This window comes from Moschus berezovskii, chromosome 19 (genome assembly GCF_049115385.1).
Source record: "Moschus berezovskii isolate FMDL1 chromosome 19, NW_MosBer_1.0, whole genome shotgun sequence".
NCBI classification, from domain to species: domain Eukaryota; kingdom Metazoa; phylum Chordata; class Mammalia; order Artiodactyla; family Moschidae; genus Moschus; species Moschus berezovskii.
Genome location: NC_142478.1, coordinates 75484034 through 75498991, shown reverse-complemented (window position 1 = coordinate 75498991; position 14958 = coordinate 75484034). Strand labels below are relative to the sequence as shown.

The window sequence follows — 14958 nt, the reverse complement described above, 5'->3', positions numbered from 1 at the left end:
CCAGTGTGCATCCCAGAGGGCCTTTGGAGAGCCAGCCGGGCCATTGTGCAGAAGAATGCCCGGAAATCCCTCACCTCCCGCCTCTAGCGAGGATGGGGGCTCTTCCTCCTGGTCAGGAAGCTCCATGTTGGCTTCCGGAGGGGGGCCTGGGGGCCGGGGTGCCAGGGTCGCTGACGCGAGGGGAACGGCAGAGCCCCACCCCAGCTGTTTCCCAGCGCCTGATCTGAGGCCCAGCGGGAGTGGGCAGCTAAGCCCTGAGCCAGGGCGGCTCCTGGAGGACCACCTGTGTGTGGGTCACTGCGGAGCCCCCGGGGCCTTCCTGAGCCGAGCCTCAGAGGAGGGAGTGGGCGGCTCCTATGAAGAGGAAGCCCTTGGGGCAGGGGCAGAGTGGGAGGTCTCCTGGCCCTGGAAAGGTCCGTTGTCTAGGGCTGGAGCCTCAGGCCCCAGGGATGGTACCGCTGGGAAGGAACTTGGACAAAGCTGGAACGCTGACCCACGCAAGCCCTCCTGGCTTCTCGGCCTGTGGGGGAGACAGTGTCGACCCTTAGGGGCCCATCGCGGTCGGGGTGAGAAGGGGCCTGGGTTGGGTTTGGACTCCAGGGCGAGCTTCCTGGAGGATCAAGTTGTGCCATGCTTGGCTAACTCGGGAGCAGGGCCGAGGAAGCCCCCAACCCAGGCCCTGGCGCAGTGGCGATGGCGGGGGCGCCGGCCGACCGGGGCCAGGGAAACGGGAGCTGGCCGGGGAGATAGGGACTGACCGGCTCGCTCCGGCATGTGTCGGGGCAAGTCGGTGCAGATTCAGGGTCCTGCAGTTCCTGAAACGGCGAGGTGGAGCGCACAGGGAGGCGGGTCGCGGAGCGTGCGCGGCCACCCAAGGCCACTCCCGAAGGGGCTCGGCCGAGACCAGGACAGCTGCGGGCCGGGGTCTGCGGCCGCGGCCGGGGGCCGAGCGGTTCCTCCCGCCCCAGCAGCCCGCTATCCGGCTACCCCGGGCTCAGTTGTTTCTCTTACTCCGGCTGCCGGCGGTGCCAGCGATTGGCTGCGGACAGATGGCCCCGCGCGGATTGGCTGCCCAGGGCAGGGGGCAGGGCCGGGGGGGGCAGAGTCCGCCCCCGAACCTTCAAAAGGGAAGCCCCTCCAACCGCGCCCGCAGACCCGAGGTTGCACTGCGGGGCCGCGAGGCCTGGAGACTGAGCGAGTGAGCCGCGCGCGCCCCGAGGCCCCGGGCCGTCGGGCGCGCGTCTTGTCTCCCGCCATGGGGTCGGCGGCGCTGGAGATTCTCGGCTTGGTGCTGTGCCTGGTGGGCTGGGTGGGCCTGATTCTGGCGTGCGGGCTCCCCATGTGGCAGGTGACGGCCTTCCTGGACCACAACATCGTGACGGCGCAGACCACCTGGAAGGGGCTGTGGATGTCGTGCGTGGTGCAGAGCACAGGGCACATGCAGTGCAAGGTGTATGACTCCGTGCTGGCGCTGAGCCCCGAGGTGCAGGCGGCGCGGGCCCTCACCGTGGGCGCCGTGCTGCTGGCGCTCGTCGCGCTGTTCGTGACCCTGGCGGGCGCGCAGTGCACCACCTGCGTGGCCCCCGGCCCGGCCAAGGCGCGCGTGGCCCTCAGCGGCGGCGCGCTCTACGCGCTCTGCGGGCTGCTGGCGCTGGTGCCGCTCTGCTGGTTCGCCAACATCGTGGTCCGCGAGTTCTACGACCCGACCGTGCCCATGTCTCAGAAGTACGAGCTGGGCGCCGCGCTCTACATCGGCTGGGCCGCCTCGGCGCTGCTCATGTGCGGCGGCGGCCTCGTGTGCTGCGGCGCCTGGGTCTGCACCGGCCGCCCTGATTTCAGCTTCCCGGTGAAGTACTCGGCATCGCGGCGGCCGACGGCCACCGGCGACTATGATAAGAAGAACTACGTCTGAGGCGGGGCCGCGAGAGGGAGGACTGGCCGGGGGATGGGCCTCCGCCGGGGTGTGCCGCGATCCGGTTCCGCGGAACTCGGGGCTTCACGCCCGCACTGGACTCTGGCCAGATGCTCGTCCTCTCCCGCCGCCTGGCCAGCCGGGGCTGCGTCCCGCCTCGCAACAGCGATGCGCGCTCTGGAGGACTGGCACAGTGACTTTCGTGCGCGGTGCTGGCCCCACCACGTGGGTTGGGCGCGGTTCCTTGGGTGTGTGGGCGCTGCACTGGAGATGCCCGCTGGCTCTTCAGGGACTCATTTCAGAGGGACAGACTGAGCCCAGGAGCCCCAGCCTGGACTGCCAGAGGGACGTTTACAGCCGGACTAGACAACACCCACGGGCTGGGCCTCCCTGTCTCAACCCACGGACTTCGCCAAGCGAGGCTTACAACCAGATCCTGGGTGTGGGGCGGGGACCCTGCCCACCTCCGCAGCTTGTGAGGAGTGTGCAAGTCTGCTTAGTAAATGGTTTGGATGTCCTTCCACCTGTGTCCTGTCCTCTGTCACCACTGCCTGTGCCCAGCAGCCCCCTTTCATCCGCCCACCCACCCGATTTCTTCCCAATAAGCAGGGCTGGCCCTCTGGGAACTGGGAGACCCCACGGCCACTTCTCAGGTCCCCCTGCCATCTGGTCGCCTTCCCACTGGGTGGGAACAGCCACCAGCAGGGCCACTGCCGGGTCCCTGGAGCAGGGGTGGGCACAGGGGCAGAGGCAGACCCCAGCAAACGCTGCAGGTGGACCCAGCCGGTGTGTGGGGGGGTCCTGGGATGCAGGCAGTGCCAGGGCTGCTGGCTTTGCAGAGGGGACTGGGCGCCAGGCACCACCTGGCAGGTGCTTTCCACCTGCCCTCCCAGGGCTCAGCCATCCCTGGATCACTCCCATAGGCAGGCATCTGCACAACGCTGACAAGGTCCCTGCTGCCAACGTGCAGCGGGAAGCCCGGCTCTGGAGAGGGGGCTGCAGGTTGACAACCACGATGCCACGGGAAGGAGGCTCTGGCAGCTGGCTGCCCAGATTGAACTCCAGCCCCCAACCCTGGCTCCCTGCATAGGCCTGCACCCACCCTGGTGTCCTGGCAGCCGGCCCAGACTTGGGCCAGCCGTTAGCATGTCTGAGTCAGCTCCTGCTGGGGGTACCTGGTGACCTTCCTCCTGGGGGTGGGGCCCCCGGGCGCCAGCATGTCTGAGTCAGCTCCTGCTGGGGGTACCTGGTGACCTTCCTCCTGGGGGTGGGGCCCCCGGGCGCCGGTGCTGGCCCTAATCAGGCCTTGGGTGGGCATCCCACAAGGGCAGAGTGGGCCAGACCCATGACAGCCACCAAGAACTCAGTGCTTCCAGCCCTCTTCTAAGCACTCTGAATCAATGTGTTTTCACTGTCTGCCAAAGGCTGGAGCAGGAGGGCAGTGGATGGGATCAGGGCTGCTGGAGGAGCTCCAGACCTGCCAGTGGGGAGGATGTGGCATCTGCCCCAGTTCATGTCCAGGAGACCTGGGCCAGGTCCTGAGGCAAGGAGTCTCCCAGGCCTGGCCAGGCTGCCCCGTGGGGAGGGGCAGAACATGAGGACGTGGCTCAAGGCAACTGCTGTAAACTTGGCCCCGAGTCCCAGGACTTCCAGGGAGGCTGAACCACCTGGGGATGCGAGCTCCCCACAGTGGACAAGCATAGAGGGCCGGGCCCCTGGGCAGAGGCCCCCAGCAGCCTTGGTAGCGTGGCCACCTGGGGCCTGACCTGGAGCAGCCCGCAGGCGGGGCATGTGTGGCCCTGGCCTCAGCCTGTCTGCCCTGGGCCCCACCAGCATCAGGGACAGCACGTGGACACCGTGCCGAGCTGCCTGCAGGCCCCAGGCCCCTGAATGGTCGCTGCCCAGCCCTGCTCCTGCACGCGGCCAGGGTGGGGAGCGTGCGGCCCTGGGGGCCAGGCTGCCATCCCCCGCCCTGCTCAGGATGAACTTCCGACCCTCCTAGGCGGGGATGAGCTCCACTCCAGAGGAGCCGCGTGGCCCTAGTGCAGCTACCGCACTGCCCACCAGCCTCCCCCAGACCCACCCGGAGACCCAGCCCCCTACACGTTCAACTTCTGGACCTGATTTCTGGGCTGTTCCCACCAACCTAATGGCTGCCCAAACCACTATGCTTCCGCCAGCCTGCCTGCTCCCTGGGCCCTCAACTCCAGGCAGAGGCTGGAGTGTCAGCCACATGTGTGAAGGGCAGTCTCCTCGCCGATGGGCAGATGGGCACCCTCAGCTGCCCTCAGCCTGCACAGGTGCTCCGCGAACAGCCCAGTCCACGGCTCCAGACCTGCAGGCCCACCCAGCTTGGCACTCTCGTAACGGGACACGGCCGACGCTGACTGCGAGGACCCTCAGCCCCCTTCCTGAACTGGACCCCGTGCTCAGTGCCCGCTTGGGGTGCCGCAAAGCGGGGGCGCCTGGGCAGACAGGTGCTGGGGTGAGTGGAGGGCGGGCCTGGGCGGGGGCGCGGTCAAGTGTGAGTCTGAGGCCAGGGGACAGAGGAAGCGGCCAGAGGCTGGAGAGGGCGGTCCCGGTGGCACCACGGTGGTCAGTGCGGGCACTAGGGGCCGGGGCTCCGCCCAAGGCTGTCCAGGGAGCCCCGAGGTCACTTCCCATGTGGACTTCCCGCCGGGGGGCATGGTGCCCAGGACACAGGACCACGGCCCCTCTGGACACAGAAGGCTCAGGGAGCAACCGAGTGCTGGCCCTGTGACCAGACCCAGGATTGAGCTGCCATTTTATTCCATTAAAAACCATTGTCCCCGTGTCTAAAACCATGTCCATAACTTACAACCTGTAAAAGCCAGTCAATATAAATAAGGAGGCAGAGGTTACTTCTGAAGAAATCAAACTCTGGAAGAGACAGAAAAGAAAAAACAAATGTAAACATTTCTAACAGTTCCCCAGATCAAACAGACAGCAACCAGGCCTTCCAGCCAACTGGCTGCTCCCGAGCGGCCCAGCACTCACGGCTGGGGGTCCCTGCCGCCCACCTGCCTGAGAGCCGAAGGCCACCTGGCCCTGCACTTCCTCCCTTTGTGGACCCTGCCCGGGGCTGGCCCCTGCTCTCCCACGCTGGCCCACCCGGGCTCTGTGCGGCTCACACAGGACATGATGTCATCGCTGGGCCAGCTGCAGGGAGAGGTCTGTCCCCAGCACCCGCCCCGCTGCAGAGACACCCACTTGGAACCTTTGACTCAAGCCCCCAAGGGCCCTTGCTGAGGCCCTGCCCCCCAGGCCCAAGGGGTGTCAGCTCCATTTCAGATGAGGACACAGGGGCAGCCTGGTGAGGGTCCCCTGCAGACTGCACAGGAGACCCAAATCTGACCCCAAGTCCCGTGCTCCCCCCAAGAGGAGCTGGGGTCCTGGAGGCCCCAGACTGTTCCCAGCGGACCCACTGGGGCTCCCACACCCTGAGGTCAGCAGAGAACTGGGGGCTGGAGACTTTGGGCTGGCAGGAGGTACCCCCACACCTACGCCAGAGCCAGGACAGGGTCTGTGTCCCAGCCAGTGCTCAGGGCGGGGCCGGGCCGGGCCTCTGCTGCGGGGGGCCTGGACTGAAGGGCTCAATGGACAGAGCAGGGCCCAGCACATCTCCCAAGGGCCCCGGAGAGAGAGGTGGCTCTAGGGCGCCAGGGTAGGGGCAGCCGAGCGGAATCTGAGCTGTTGGTGACAGTGTGTGTCGACAGACGCCCCATGGGTCCCAGCCCAGGGTCTGAGAAACCCGGTGGCAAGAGCAGGGCAGACGCCGGCTCCCCTTGAAGGGACCCCAGGAGCCCAGTGAGCTCAGCCCACTCAGGCGCCTGCTGCGGTCCTGCTAGCCTGGGGCAGGTGACCCTGGGGAAGGCACTGTGCCCGTCTCCGCAGAACCCCGCCCAGCCTTGAGTGTGAGGAAAAGCCAGGCTCTGTGGCAAAGCTCGAGCACAGCCTGCCCGACTCACCCTAGGACAGCAGGGTCACGAGCGCATCCAGGAACTTGCCGCGGTCCTCAGCCTTCAGCTCAATCACTGCAGAAATGAAAGGAAAACATTGCTGGGCCAGGGCTGGGGTGGCCAGGGCACTGCTGACTCCCAAGGCCCGGCGGCAACCCCCACACATTCCACGCGCGCCTGGCTCCCTGGGCACGCCTCTCCATGTGGCCTGCTGAGCCCTCAGAAGGGGCAGGCTGGCTCGGCCACCCACCCGCCAGGGAGTGGGGCAGCCAAGCAGCTCGGCCCCCAGAGGCCCCAGCCTGGGGAAGCCGGGGCATCCTGCTGGCCGGCCAGCACCACCTGTCCGGTCTCAGGTCTGAAATGGGAGGGGGCTGCTGCTGGGGGGACCGCCTCCACAAGGCCGCAACAAGATCTGGAAGACCCCAGATCCAGACCCCGGAGGCTGTGGGGGGAGGGCAGGGCTCGGGTCTCAGCTGCATCTGACTCTTTGCAACCCCGTGGCTCGTAGCCCGCCAGGCTCCTGTGTCCGTGGGATTCTCCAGGCAGGAACACTGGAGGGGGTTGCCATGCCCTCCTCCAGGGGAGCTTCCCGACCTCGGAACCAAAGCCTTGCCTCCTGTGTGTTCTGCGCCGGCAGGCAGGCTCCTCCCCGCTGGGCCGCCTGGCCAGGCCGTGTCACCTGGCCAGCTGTGTCACCTGGCTGGGCCGGGCTGCCTGCTGGGCCATCAGGTCTGTCTCGAGAGGGGTCTCTGGTTGTGGCCCACCGGCTCCAGAGCACACGGCCCGGCAGCTCCACAGCATGTGGGCTCCTAGCTCCCCAACCAGGGGTTCAAATCGTGCTCCCCACGTTGCAAGACTGTTTCTCAGCCACTGAACCAGCAAGGAAGTCCGTGGCAGTAGGCTTTTAAAGAGGTGACCGGGTTACTGGAGGTCACTGTGGAGGGACCTCAGCTGGGCTGACTGGAGCCCTTGTGGGAAGAGCTGAGAACAGACCTGGGGGATGCCGGCGCCTATGTGCCTCGCAGAGGGGCTTCGGGGGAAGCAGCCCTGCCGACACCCTGGCCCCCAGCGTGGCGTGGAGTCCGTTTCTGTTGTCTCACGCCCCCCCCAACCCACTGTGGTGCTGTCACAGCGGCTTGGGCTCACTGCCCCGGGGTGAAGCCCCTCACGTCGGAGAGATGGACAGCAGACAGGGCTAAACTGACCCTGTCCCACCCTGGCGCCCAGAGACTGCGGGTGGTGTGCACGCTGGCAGCCCCCAAGGGTCGGTCCCCACAGCCTCCGCTGGGCAGCCTTGGGGGTCCAGGGAATGTGGCCTCAGGCTGGACCGTGAGGCTGGGCCGGGGCACAGGCCCGAGGTCAGAGGGCTGCCGGCAGGGGCCCTGGACACCTCGCGGGGGCCGTGCAGGTACACTCACCCGAGAGATCAAAGTGGTTGTGCAGCACCCGGGAGCTGGTGCCCTCCGCCGCCTTCTCAAATGCCCGGCCGAAAAAGCTGGGGACACAGAGGCATGCTCGCTGGCCACCACCCGGGGCCTCAGGCTACTCTGGATGGCCGCTGCACGCCCAGCGTGCCCCCAATGCCCCACGGAGCTGTGTGGGGCGGGGTCCCAGGCACGCACGGCAGGGTGGGATGGGCCAGGGGAAGGAAGGGAAGGGAAGGGAGCGCAGGGCACAGGATCCCAGGGTACAGGGCCTGCCCCCTCCTCAAGGTGGAAAAGGCTGTCCCTGGCCTTGCACTGAGGTTGGAACCCCCCCCAGACCCAGCCCCCTGGACTCACTTCTTCCTGTCTGAGCTGTCGGTCTCTGGGGGGATGCCCACCATGGTCACAGTGCCCTGCTCCACGCTCAGGGGGGCAGCCATCACCAAGGGCAGCAGCTTGCAACGCCGGTTCTTTGTCTGCCGGGGGGGAAGCACACTTTGATCACAGCCTGAGCCTGGGTAAGCGCCCCCAGTGCCCAGGAGCCCCGAGATGCCTGAGTCCCAGGCCACTGCCCCAGCCTCTGGGGCTCCCGACTGCTCCCCCCGACCTGCTCCAGGTCCTGATGTGGTTGTCACCTCCAGCAGGAAGCCATCCCAGGCCCATGCCTCCCCCACCCACCTCTGCTGAACAGGACCCCTGCCCCGGAGGTCCCCGCCCTCACCGAGCACACGAAGGCCTTGAGCAGGTGTCTGCTGAGCAGGCTCAGGGAGGTGGGCCTGGAGAACAGCGCCACGTCCGGGGTGCCCTGTGGGTTCAGGGTGGGTGGTCAGGGGCAGCCGAGGGGCCTAGCGGGGGCGCACGCGTGGGGGAGCTGACCTCCATGAGGGAGCAGTAGAGGAAGGGCCCCTGGGAGATGACGAGGTTGGTGCAGAGGCAGCTGGCGATGGTTTGCTGTGTGGCGCGCAGCTGCCGCTTGGCGAGCTCCAGGCCGCGGTACAGCTTGTCCAGGTTACCCCTGCAACGAGAGGGAGCGACAGTGTTTATCCATGGGGATGGACGTCACGGGGAGGGGCTGCGTAGGAGGACAGGAAACTGGAAGCCAGCAGAGGTGCCGTGCAGGGCTCCAACTGGGGAGGCGTGGGGGCACCAGGGACCCCACCCCTTCTCCCACTCCAAGGGGGCTTCCCCTCTGTGGAGCAGTGAGGCCTTCAAGCGAACCTCCATACCCAGCAGGTGAGGACCCCAACATGCCACACTGGCTCCCCACCTGCCAAGACGAGGCCTTGCCTTCCACTGGCAGATCATCCCCAGAGACCCAGGGCTCGCTGGGCATCCACAGCACCACCCTCTGCCCCAGAACTGGTGACTGAACAGCACCAGACATTTGAGAAAGACCTGTGGCCCAAAACAACGGCCCCAGAGGAGACTGGAGATAATCTGGAACCACAAGAATGCTTAAAATGAAGTCCAGCTGGTGTCTTCCTAGAGATTTGGGCAGCACATTCATAAACCGAGAACAGGACGCTTTGGAAATGAAGAATCAGAAACTGAGAAGCGTTTGTGGGACGAACGGTGGCTGTAGCACGTAAAAAGTTCCCTCGAAGGCTACAGGATAAAGTCCAGAAGAGTTCCTCACACAGACGCGGCAAAAGCAGAGGCCGAGAGACTGGGAGTCATTCCAGGAGGAGCCAGACGTGCCGGGGGTGGGGGATGGTGACGACAAAGAACAAGAGCGCTCCCGCGGACTCGCCCAAAAGCTCGGCCGAGCGCGCGAAACGACACCCACCCACACGCACAGACCTTCCGCACACTGAGAGCCGAACAAGGTCCCGAAAACTGCCGGTGGGGGCCGGGGTGCACTTACAGAGAAACAAGAACCAAAATGGCACCACGGGCGGCTGGGAGGAACCCCGATTCCTGCACGAGCCAGGCCAGCACCCAGATGAGGCCGGAGGACGCTGTGAGACACGCGAGGGCCCTTTAAGAGCCGCTTGAGAATCACACTCCTGCAAAATGAGGGACTGCAGACAGCCGAGGAGCCCGGGATGTGCTGGGTCCGCCCCGGGGCAACATCTGGGTGTTCCGAGGCAGGCCTGGTGACCTGGAGCTGAGGTCACAGCCCCAGGCTCTCCTGGACAGAAGGCTCTCGGGGATGAGAGCTGGGAAACCGGATGCAGTAAAGGAGGCTCCAAGGGAAACAAAGAGCTGTGTGGCCGGAAGGAATGTGGTCACTGCCCAGGTGGCTTGGATGATAAAGGATCCTCCCGCAAAGCAGGAGACTTGGGTTCAATCCCTGCATCAGGAAGGTCCCCTGGAGGAGGCGATGGCAACCCACTCCAGTCTTCTAGCCTGGAGAATCCCACAGACAGAAGAGCCTGGCCAGATACAGTCCATGGGGCCACAAAGAATGGGATACGACTGAGGACTAACACACACACACAGCCCGCACGTTAGCGACTCTGGGATATTTTATCAGCCCAACCACGAACCACTGTCCACTGAGCTTCACCCCTTAGAATCGACCTACAGCCAAAGGTGAGGCAGCTCACACTCGGTCCTCTACCCTGTAATTCAGTGTCATCAACTGTGAACACGCGGAAGCATTTTCACACTAGAGGTGCGCGGGAGCGGAAAACGCGGGATGCCAACCACCTTTGCTCAGCGACGGGGAGAGAAGACCAAGGTGTGAGAACGTCAAGACTGAGGAGGAGCGAACAGCGGAGGCAGCGCCATGTGGCCGGGGGAGGCGCCCAGAAGGGGCTGAACGCGCTTTGTTGCGGCAGGAAGTCAGAGGACAATGGCCAAGACTGGCCCGTCAGCTCTGAGACGGGTGGAACCGGGCGACGGTAGGGTTTTTGGATTTTCCCATACCCCTAGATAAAGACGGAGCAACGACATTATAGAACCAGTGAGCTTTGGTTCTAAGGCTCCCACTCAGAACACAAGGGAGCAACGCTGCTGCCCACGAGCTGAGCGTGGGGGGAGGAGGCCCCCAGCCGGCCAGCAGATGTAGTGTCAGCATCAGTGTGGGGGCGGCAGGGGAGCAGAGGCCTAAACAGACAGAGTGTCCAGGCAGCCGCGGGCAGAGGCCCCGGGGACACGCGAGAGTCGTGGCAAAGGCCAGGGGCCAGGGCAGGCCCCCCGACACAGGAGGACTGAACTCGCAATGCGTGAGGAACGGTCCACCGTGGCCACAGTCACCAACAGGAAACAGGACAAGGAGGATGGCCTCGCTCTGCAGAGGGAAGGTCAGCTAGAAAGACGCGGCCTCAGCGGCCCAGGACCGCAACGTCCTGTTTGCCAACAAGCTGAAAGACAGTAAACGACGGTGCATCTCAGGAAGTGGGACAGGAAGCGCCACAAACAGAAGGAAAACGCTGTGGCTTAAACGACGACGAAGAGGCAGGGGACAGACACAGAGCCAAGAGCCAGAGGGAAGCAGAGCATCCCCGAGGCCGGGCCGCGCGCCTCCCGTGTCCCCGGCCACCCCCGCGTCTGGGGGCCTCCGCGGCGGGCTGGGCCACGGCCACTACCTGGAGAGGCTGTCCAGGGCCTGCGTGAAGCTGTCCGTCCCGGAGCCGTGCTCGGGGCTCTCCATCAGTGACATGGTGGCGAAGACCACGTCGCTGGCCAGGAACTTGTGCTTGAAGCCAAAGTGGACGCTGAAAGTCTGGATGCGCATGTCCTTCATGCTGCAGCGGGGCAAGCAATGTGGCGGCTGACTGCGTGTGCCCGCGGTGGCCTGTGCTGGGCCAGCTTGCAGGCCGGCACCCCCGCACGAAGGTGTGCCCCCCCGGCCCCCATGGATTCTTATGGCACGGCCCTTCTGGTCAGAGAACAGACAGGGCAGAAGGCCTGCAGCAGGGATGCCCAGTGCCCGGCACCTGGCTGTCAGCTCGTGGGGCGTGGCAGGAGCTGGCTGTGTCTGTGCAGGGGGTGGGGTGTCCCAGGGCGCCAGGAGCAGCCAGGCCCGTGCCCTCCAGCAGGGCCAGCAAATCCGCTGGGCACACCTCGCCTGAACCCGGCCCCAGTGGGATCCCAGGGTCCAGAGAGAGACAAGCCAGGTTGACTGCAAACCTCTGCATCTCAGCCCCAATTCTAGACTTTTCAAGCACTTTAAGAGGTCCTATTTTTAACCCAAAGAGAAGGTCCCAATCATTTGTGTATTCTAATTTTCTGCATTATTTTCAGAACGTGGCTCACACTGAAACCCTGACAAAGTTTAATCCATAGCGATGTGAGTTTACCCAAACTTATTTGCAGACTCTTCAATCATCTCCCGCAAATTCTCCTTCAAGGAGACATCCATGGACTGAAACTTCTGCTTCACCTGTTTGAGGGGGAGACTGGGGAAGGGGCACTTGGTCACAGGAGGCGTGAACCCTGGCTGCCACTCCAGTCTGCTCACTCCAGAATGACCAGATTTGGGCTCTGCGGGGCGGGTGGGGGCTGCGGGGCGGGGCCTTGGGAACACTCACCCCACATCCGCGAGGAACTCCTGCAGCCGCTTCTGCCCGTGCAGGGACCAGAGCTTGAGCCTGGCCGCCGTGTAGCAGGTGTTGTGCAGGCTGTCATGGAGGGACCAATGCCGGTAGAGCGCCAGGCGGAGGCTGGGCTGCGTCAAGGAGCTGCGGCTGCACAGGGACCCGCCCCCAACCCGTGACGCCACCTGCACCACCAGCTACCCGGGGCCCTGGGCTCCTCGGTCCCAGCATGACTCGACTCGGACAGAGAGCCTGGGAGGTGTGGATGCACAGTGAGCTCAAGGGGACACTGTGGCCACACCCCACCGGGAATCTCCAGCTCCGGCCAGCCTAAGACACAGGACGCTACTGAACACAGCAGAGCCTGCGCCCACGAGGCCCTCCCTAGTCTCTGGTCCGGGGGATGTGGGCGGGGCGGCGAGGATACTCGTACTCGAAGGAGATGCGCGCGCAGTCCACGGAGAGCGTGTGCGCCTCGTCCTCACGCCGGTGGCTGTGCCGGGACACATGCCGCTGCAGCGTGCCCACGTCAGTCACGTACTTCACCCTGGAGAACAGCATGCCTGGGCTCGCCGCCCGCCCCCGCTGCTGAGTGTCCACCCAAGGCCACACACAACCAGACCCAGGCCCGTGGCTGCCCCTCCTCAAACGGCCCAGCAGGGACGCGGCCCCCCAGCCCCTACGGCAAGCCCGCTGCGGCCGACCTCGGGCAGCCCGGGGTTGCGCCCTTACTGGGTGATTTTGTCTTGAACCCACTGGTCCGTGAGTCCAACGATGGCCCACCTGGAGGGAGAGGACACAGCTGTGAATCGGCGGGCGGCACTCATGGGCACCTCTGGCCAGTGGGGTCTGACCCAGACGCTCCACTGCACCAGGCCTCCAGCAGACCCGGAGGCGGCCCGCGGAGCTCACTGGGCCCACGGAGGCGGCCCCTGTCCTGGAGCTCACTGCCCGCCAGGGCTGCAAAGGTACCAGGCGGCATGTGGGCTTGCTCAAACCTCACACTCAGGTTTGCTGGGCAGCAAGGCCAAGTGGTCAGCTGGGAAGGGCTGACAGCTCAGGCCCCACCCCCGGACCCTCTGTGCTCGTGACACCCCGCTGTCCCCCCAACGAGTCTGTGCGCCGAAGGCCACAGTCAGGAAGGAAGCCATGCCCCTGTGCAAGTGCAGGACGGGGCGGTAGCAGGCACTGGTGGGGGGCCGCAGATGGCACTGGTGGGTGGCTGCAGCTGGCACTGGGCGGGGAGCCCCAGCCCGGCCACTCAGAGGGGCCACAGCTGGCACTGTGGGGGGGGCTGGCTGCTCAAAGGGGCCCACGCACCACAGCATGTCGCTCAGGTCCTTGGACATCAGCCACGCCAGGTCGAACATTACCATGGCCGCCTACGAGAGAGACAGGCCTGAGGCTGGTGGTCCTGCTCAGGGCAGGGCCCAGCCCACGGTGCCTGGGCCCCGGGGTCCTGCACGGAGTCAGGGTAGGGGAGAAGGGTCAGATTGGGAGCCCTAAACCCCGTCTGTCCTGAGACTCTGGGTCTCCTTCAGCAGCTCCAAGGAGGCTGGCCTCAAAAGGAGCGTCCGGCATCTGAGGGGCTGGGCATCTGTCCCCGCCCAGACCACCCGCCCGCCTGCGCCTCAGTGCCCTGCGCTTCCTGGAACAGAAGGACCATCCTGTAGAGGCCAGCGGGGCCCCGGCCACACAAGGGCTCTGGAAATACAGGCTCAGAGTCAGGGCCCCAGGACCAGACCCTAAGACTAGACACAGCATGCTTCACTGGAAACCCATTTTCTGGGGTTCCTCAAGGTCCCGAGCTGTGCTCAGTGACCCCAAGCTGACACGATGTGTCTTCCATGTGAAATTCGTCCCAGGACCTGTGCAAGCCCAGAGCCCCAGCCCCTGCACAGACTGACAGGCCCACTCAAGTGTTCCTCACAAGGAGCAGGAACAACAGCTGCCATTCCCTTGGGCACGCCTGGCCTGAGGGACGTTTCACCCAGGAGAGGCCCAGAGCCTCACCCCTCCCCCGGCCACACAGAGGAGGCTGCGGGGTTGGGAGCGACCCCAAACCCGCGCACTGTCCTCGTGTTTTCGGACAGTGGCCCCCAGAGTGCGGACAGAACCGCGCCCGCACCCGCCGGCACCCACCGACGTCCCGTGAGACTCGTACTGCTCGTAGTCAAAGAGGATGTCTCTCCTGTAAGGACACAAGACACCAGGTCTGCACCAGGAAGCAGGACCGGAAGAAGCATCGGGGAAGATGCTGAAGTCTGATGGCACCCAAGAAACACGATTTGCAGGGTGAAGAGGAAGTCTGGGTAACCTAGCTTTCTTTTCACGTTTTTTTCCCTATGAGATGTTTCACACAATTGCTATCTATCCGATTTGCGAGCATTTGTAAACGGAAATATGCATGCTTAGAAACTATGACAGCAAAGGATCAGGGCATCACTCCCCATCAATGGTGTGTTTGGGAGACCTGGGGGCCGGCCTGGCCCTCACGGGACCAAAGGCAAAACGGAGGGGCCCAGAGCTTCTCCCAGCGCAGGGCCCACACACGCCATCCTGCAGGTGCTGGCCCAGCGGCGCTCAAGCAAGCCCATGAGCCTAACGTGGAGAAGAGACGGGCCTCGCCGACCTGCCCCACTGGACGCATCCTCACCTCCGGGCCTCCCACTCTCTCCGCTGCCTCCTCTTCAGGGTTTGCTCCGCGATCTCCTGACCACGACAAAGAGAACAGAAGGCTGAGAAAGAGCCAGGAGCCCAGCCCCCAACCCGGGAGGGCCCCGAAGGACCTGGGAGGGCTCTGAAGGACCTGGGAGGGCTTTGAAGGAGCTCAGCCCCAGCCCGGGAGGGCTCTGAGCCGACGGCAGGCCAGCGGGTGGGCGGGGGTGCCATCAGGGCTCTCTGCGGTGACGGCAGTGTCCCGCATCCCGACTATTTCAGTGGCTGTGACAGGTCACCGCTGGGGACACGGGCAAAGCACACACGTGCTTTCAACTCGTTTCTGACACCTGCCTGTGGATCTGCAGTGATGTCAGAACCAGTTTAAGAAGGCAAGTGATGGTCCTGACAAGGGACCTTCTAGAGGGTGACAGAACGCCTCCCTACCACATGACTTCATACATCTGTCAGATCTCACGGAACTGTACACCTGGTGAAGA

At 64.8% G+C, this 14958-nt stretch overlaps 2 protein-coding genes across 3 annotated transcripts in view; one reads left to right on the top strand and one right to left on the bottom strand.

Moving 5' to 3' along the window:
• Nucleotides 1-315: 315 nt before the first annotated feature.
• CLDN5 (claudin 5) lies at nucleotides 316-2433 on the top strand. Its single transcript, XM_055405424.2, has one exon. It carries the CDS (start codon nucleotides 773-775, stop codon nucleotides 1910-1912), a length of 1140 nt encoding a protein of 379 aa, XP_055261399.1. The 5' UTR covers nucleotides 316-772; the 3' UTR covers nucleotides 1913-2433.
• Nucleotides 2434-4678: 2245 nt separating this feature from the next.
• Nucleotides 4679-14958, bottom strand: part of CDC45 (cell division cycle 45) — a 15244-nt gene continuing 4964 nt past the window's right edge. For both annotated transcript variants that reach the window (XM_055404674.2, XM_055404675.2), the window contains 14 exons: nucleotides 14457-14512; nucleotides 13943-13991; nucleotides 13121-13182; nucleotides 12533-12583; nucleotides 12228-12347; nucleotides 11795-11926; nucleotides 11564-11662; nucleotides 10850-11008; nucleotides 8193-8331; nucleotides 8038-8121; nucleotides 7674-7792; nucleotides 7311-7387; nucleotides 5902-5967; nucleotides 4679-4813 (listed from right to left, as the gene is read on the bottom strand). In XM_055404674.2, coding sequence (XP_055260649.1) covers nucleotides 5903-5967; nucleotides 7311-7387; nucleotides 7674-7792; nucleotides 8038-8121; nucleotides 8193-8331; nucleotides 10850-11008; nucleotides 11564-11662; nucleotides 11795-11926; nucleotides 12228-12347; nucleotides 12533-12583; nucleotides 13121-13182; nucleotides 13943-13991; nucleotides 14457-14512 — 1212 coding nt within the window. In that variant the 3' untranslated portion in view covers nucleotides 4679-4813; nucleotide 5902. The remainder of the gene's footprint in view (nucleotides 4814-5901; nucleotides 5968-7310; nucleotides 7388-7673; nucleotides 7793-8037; nucleotides 8122-8192; nucleotides 8332-10849; nucleotides 11009-11563; nucleotides 11663-11794; nucleotides 11927-12227; nucleotides 12348-12532; nucleotides 12584-13120; nucleotides 13183-13942; nucleotides 13992-14456; nucleotides 14513-14958) is intronic.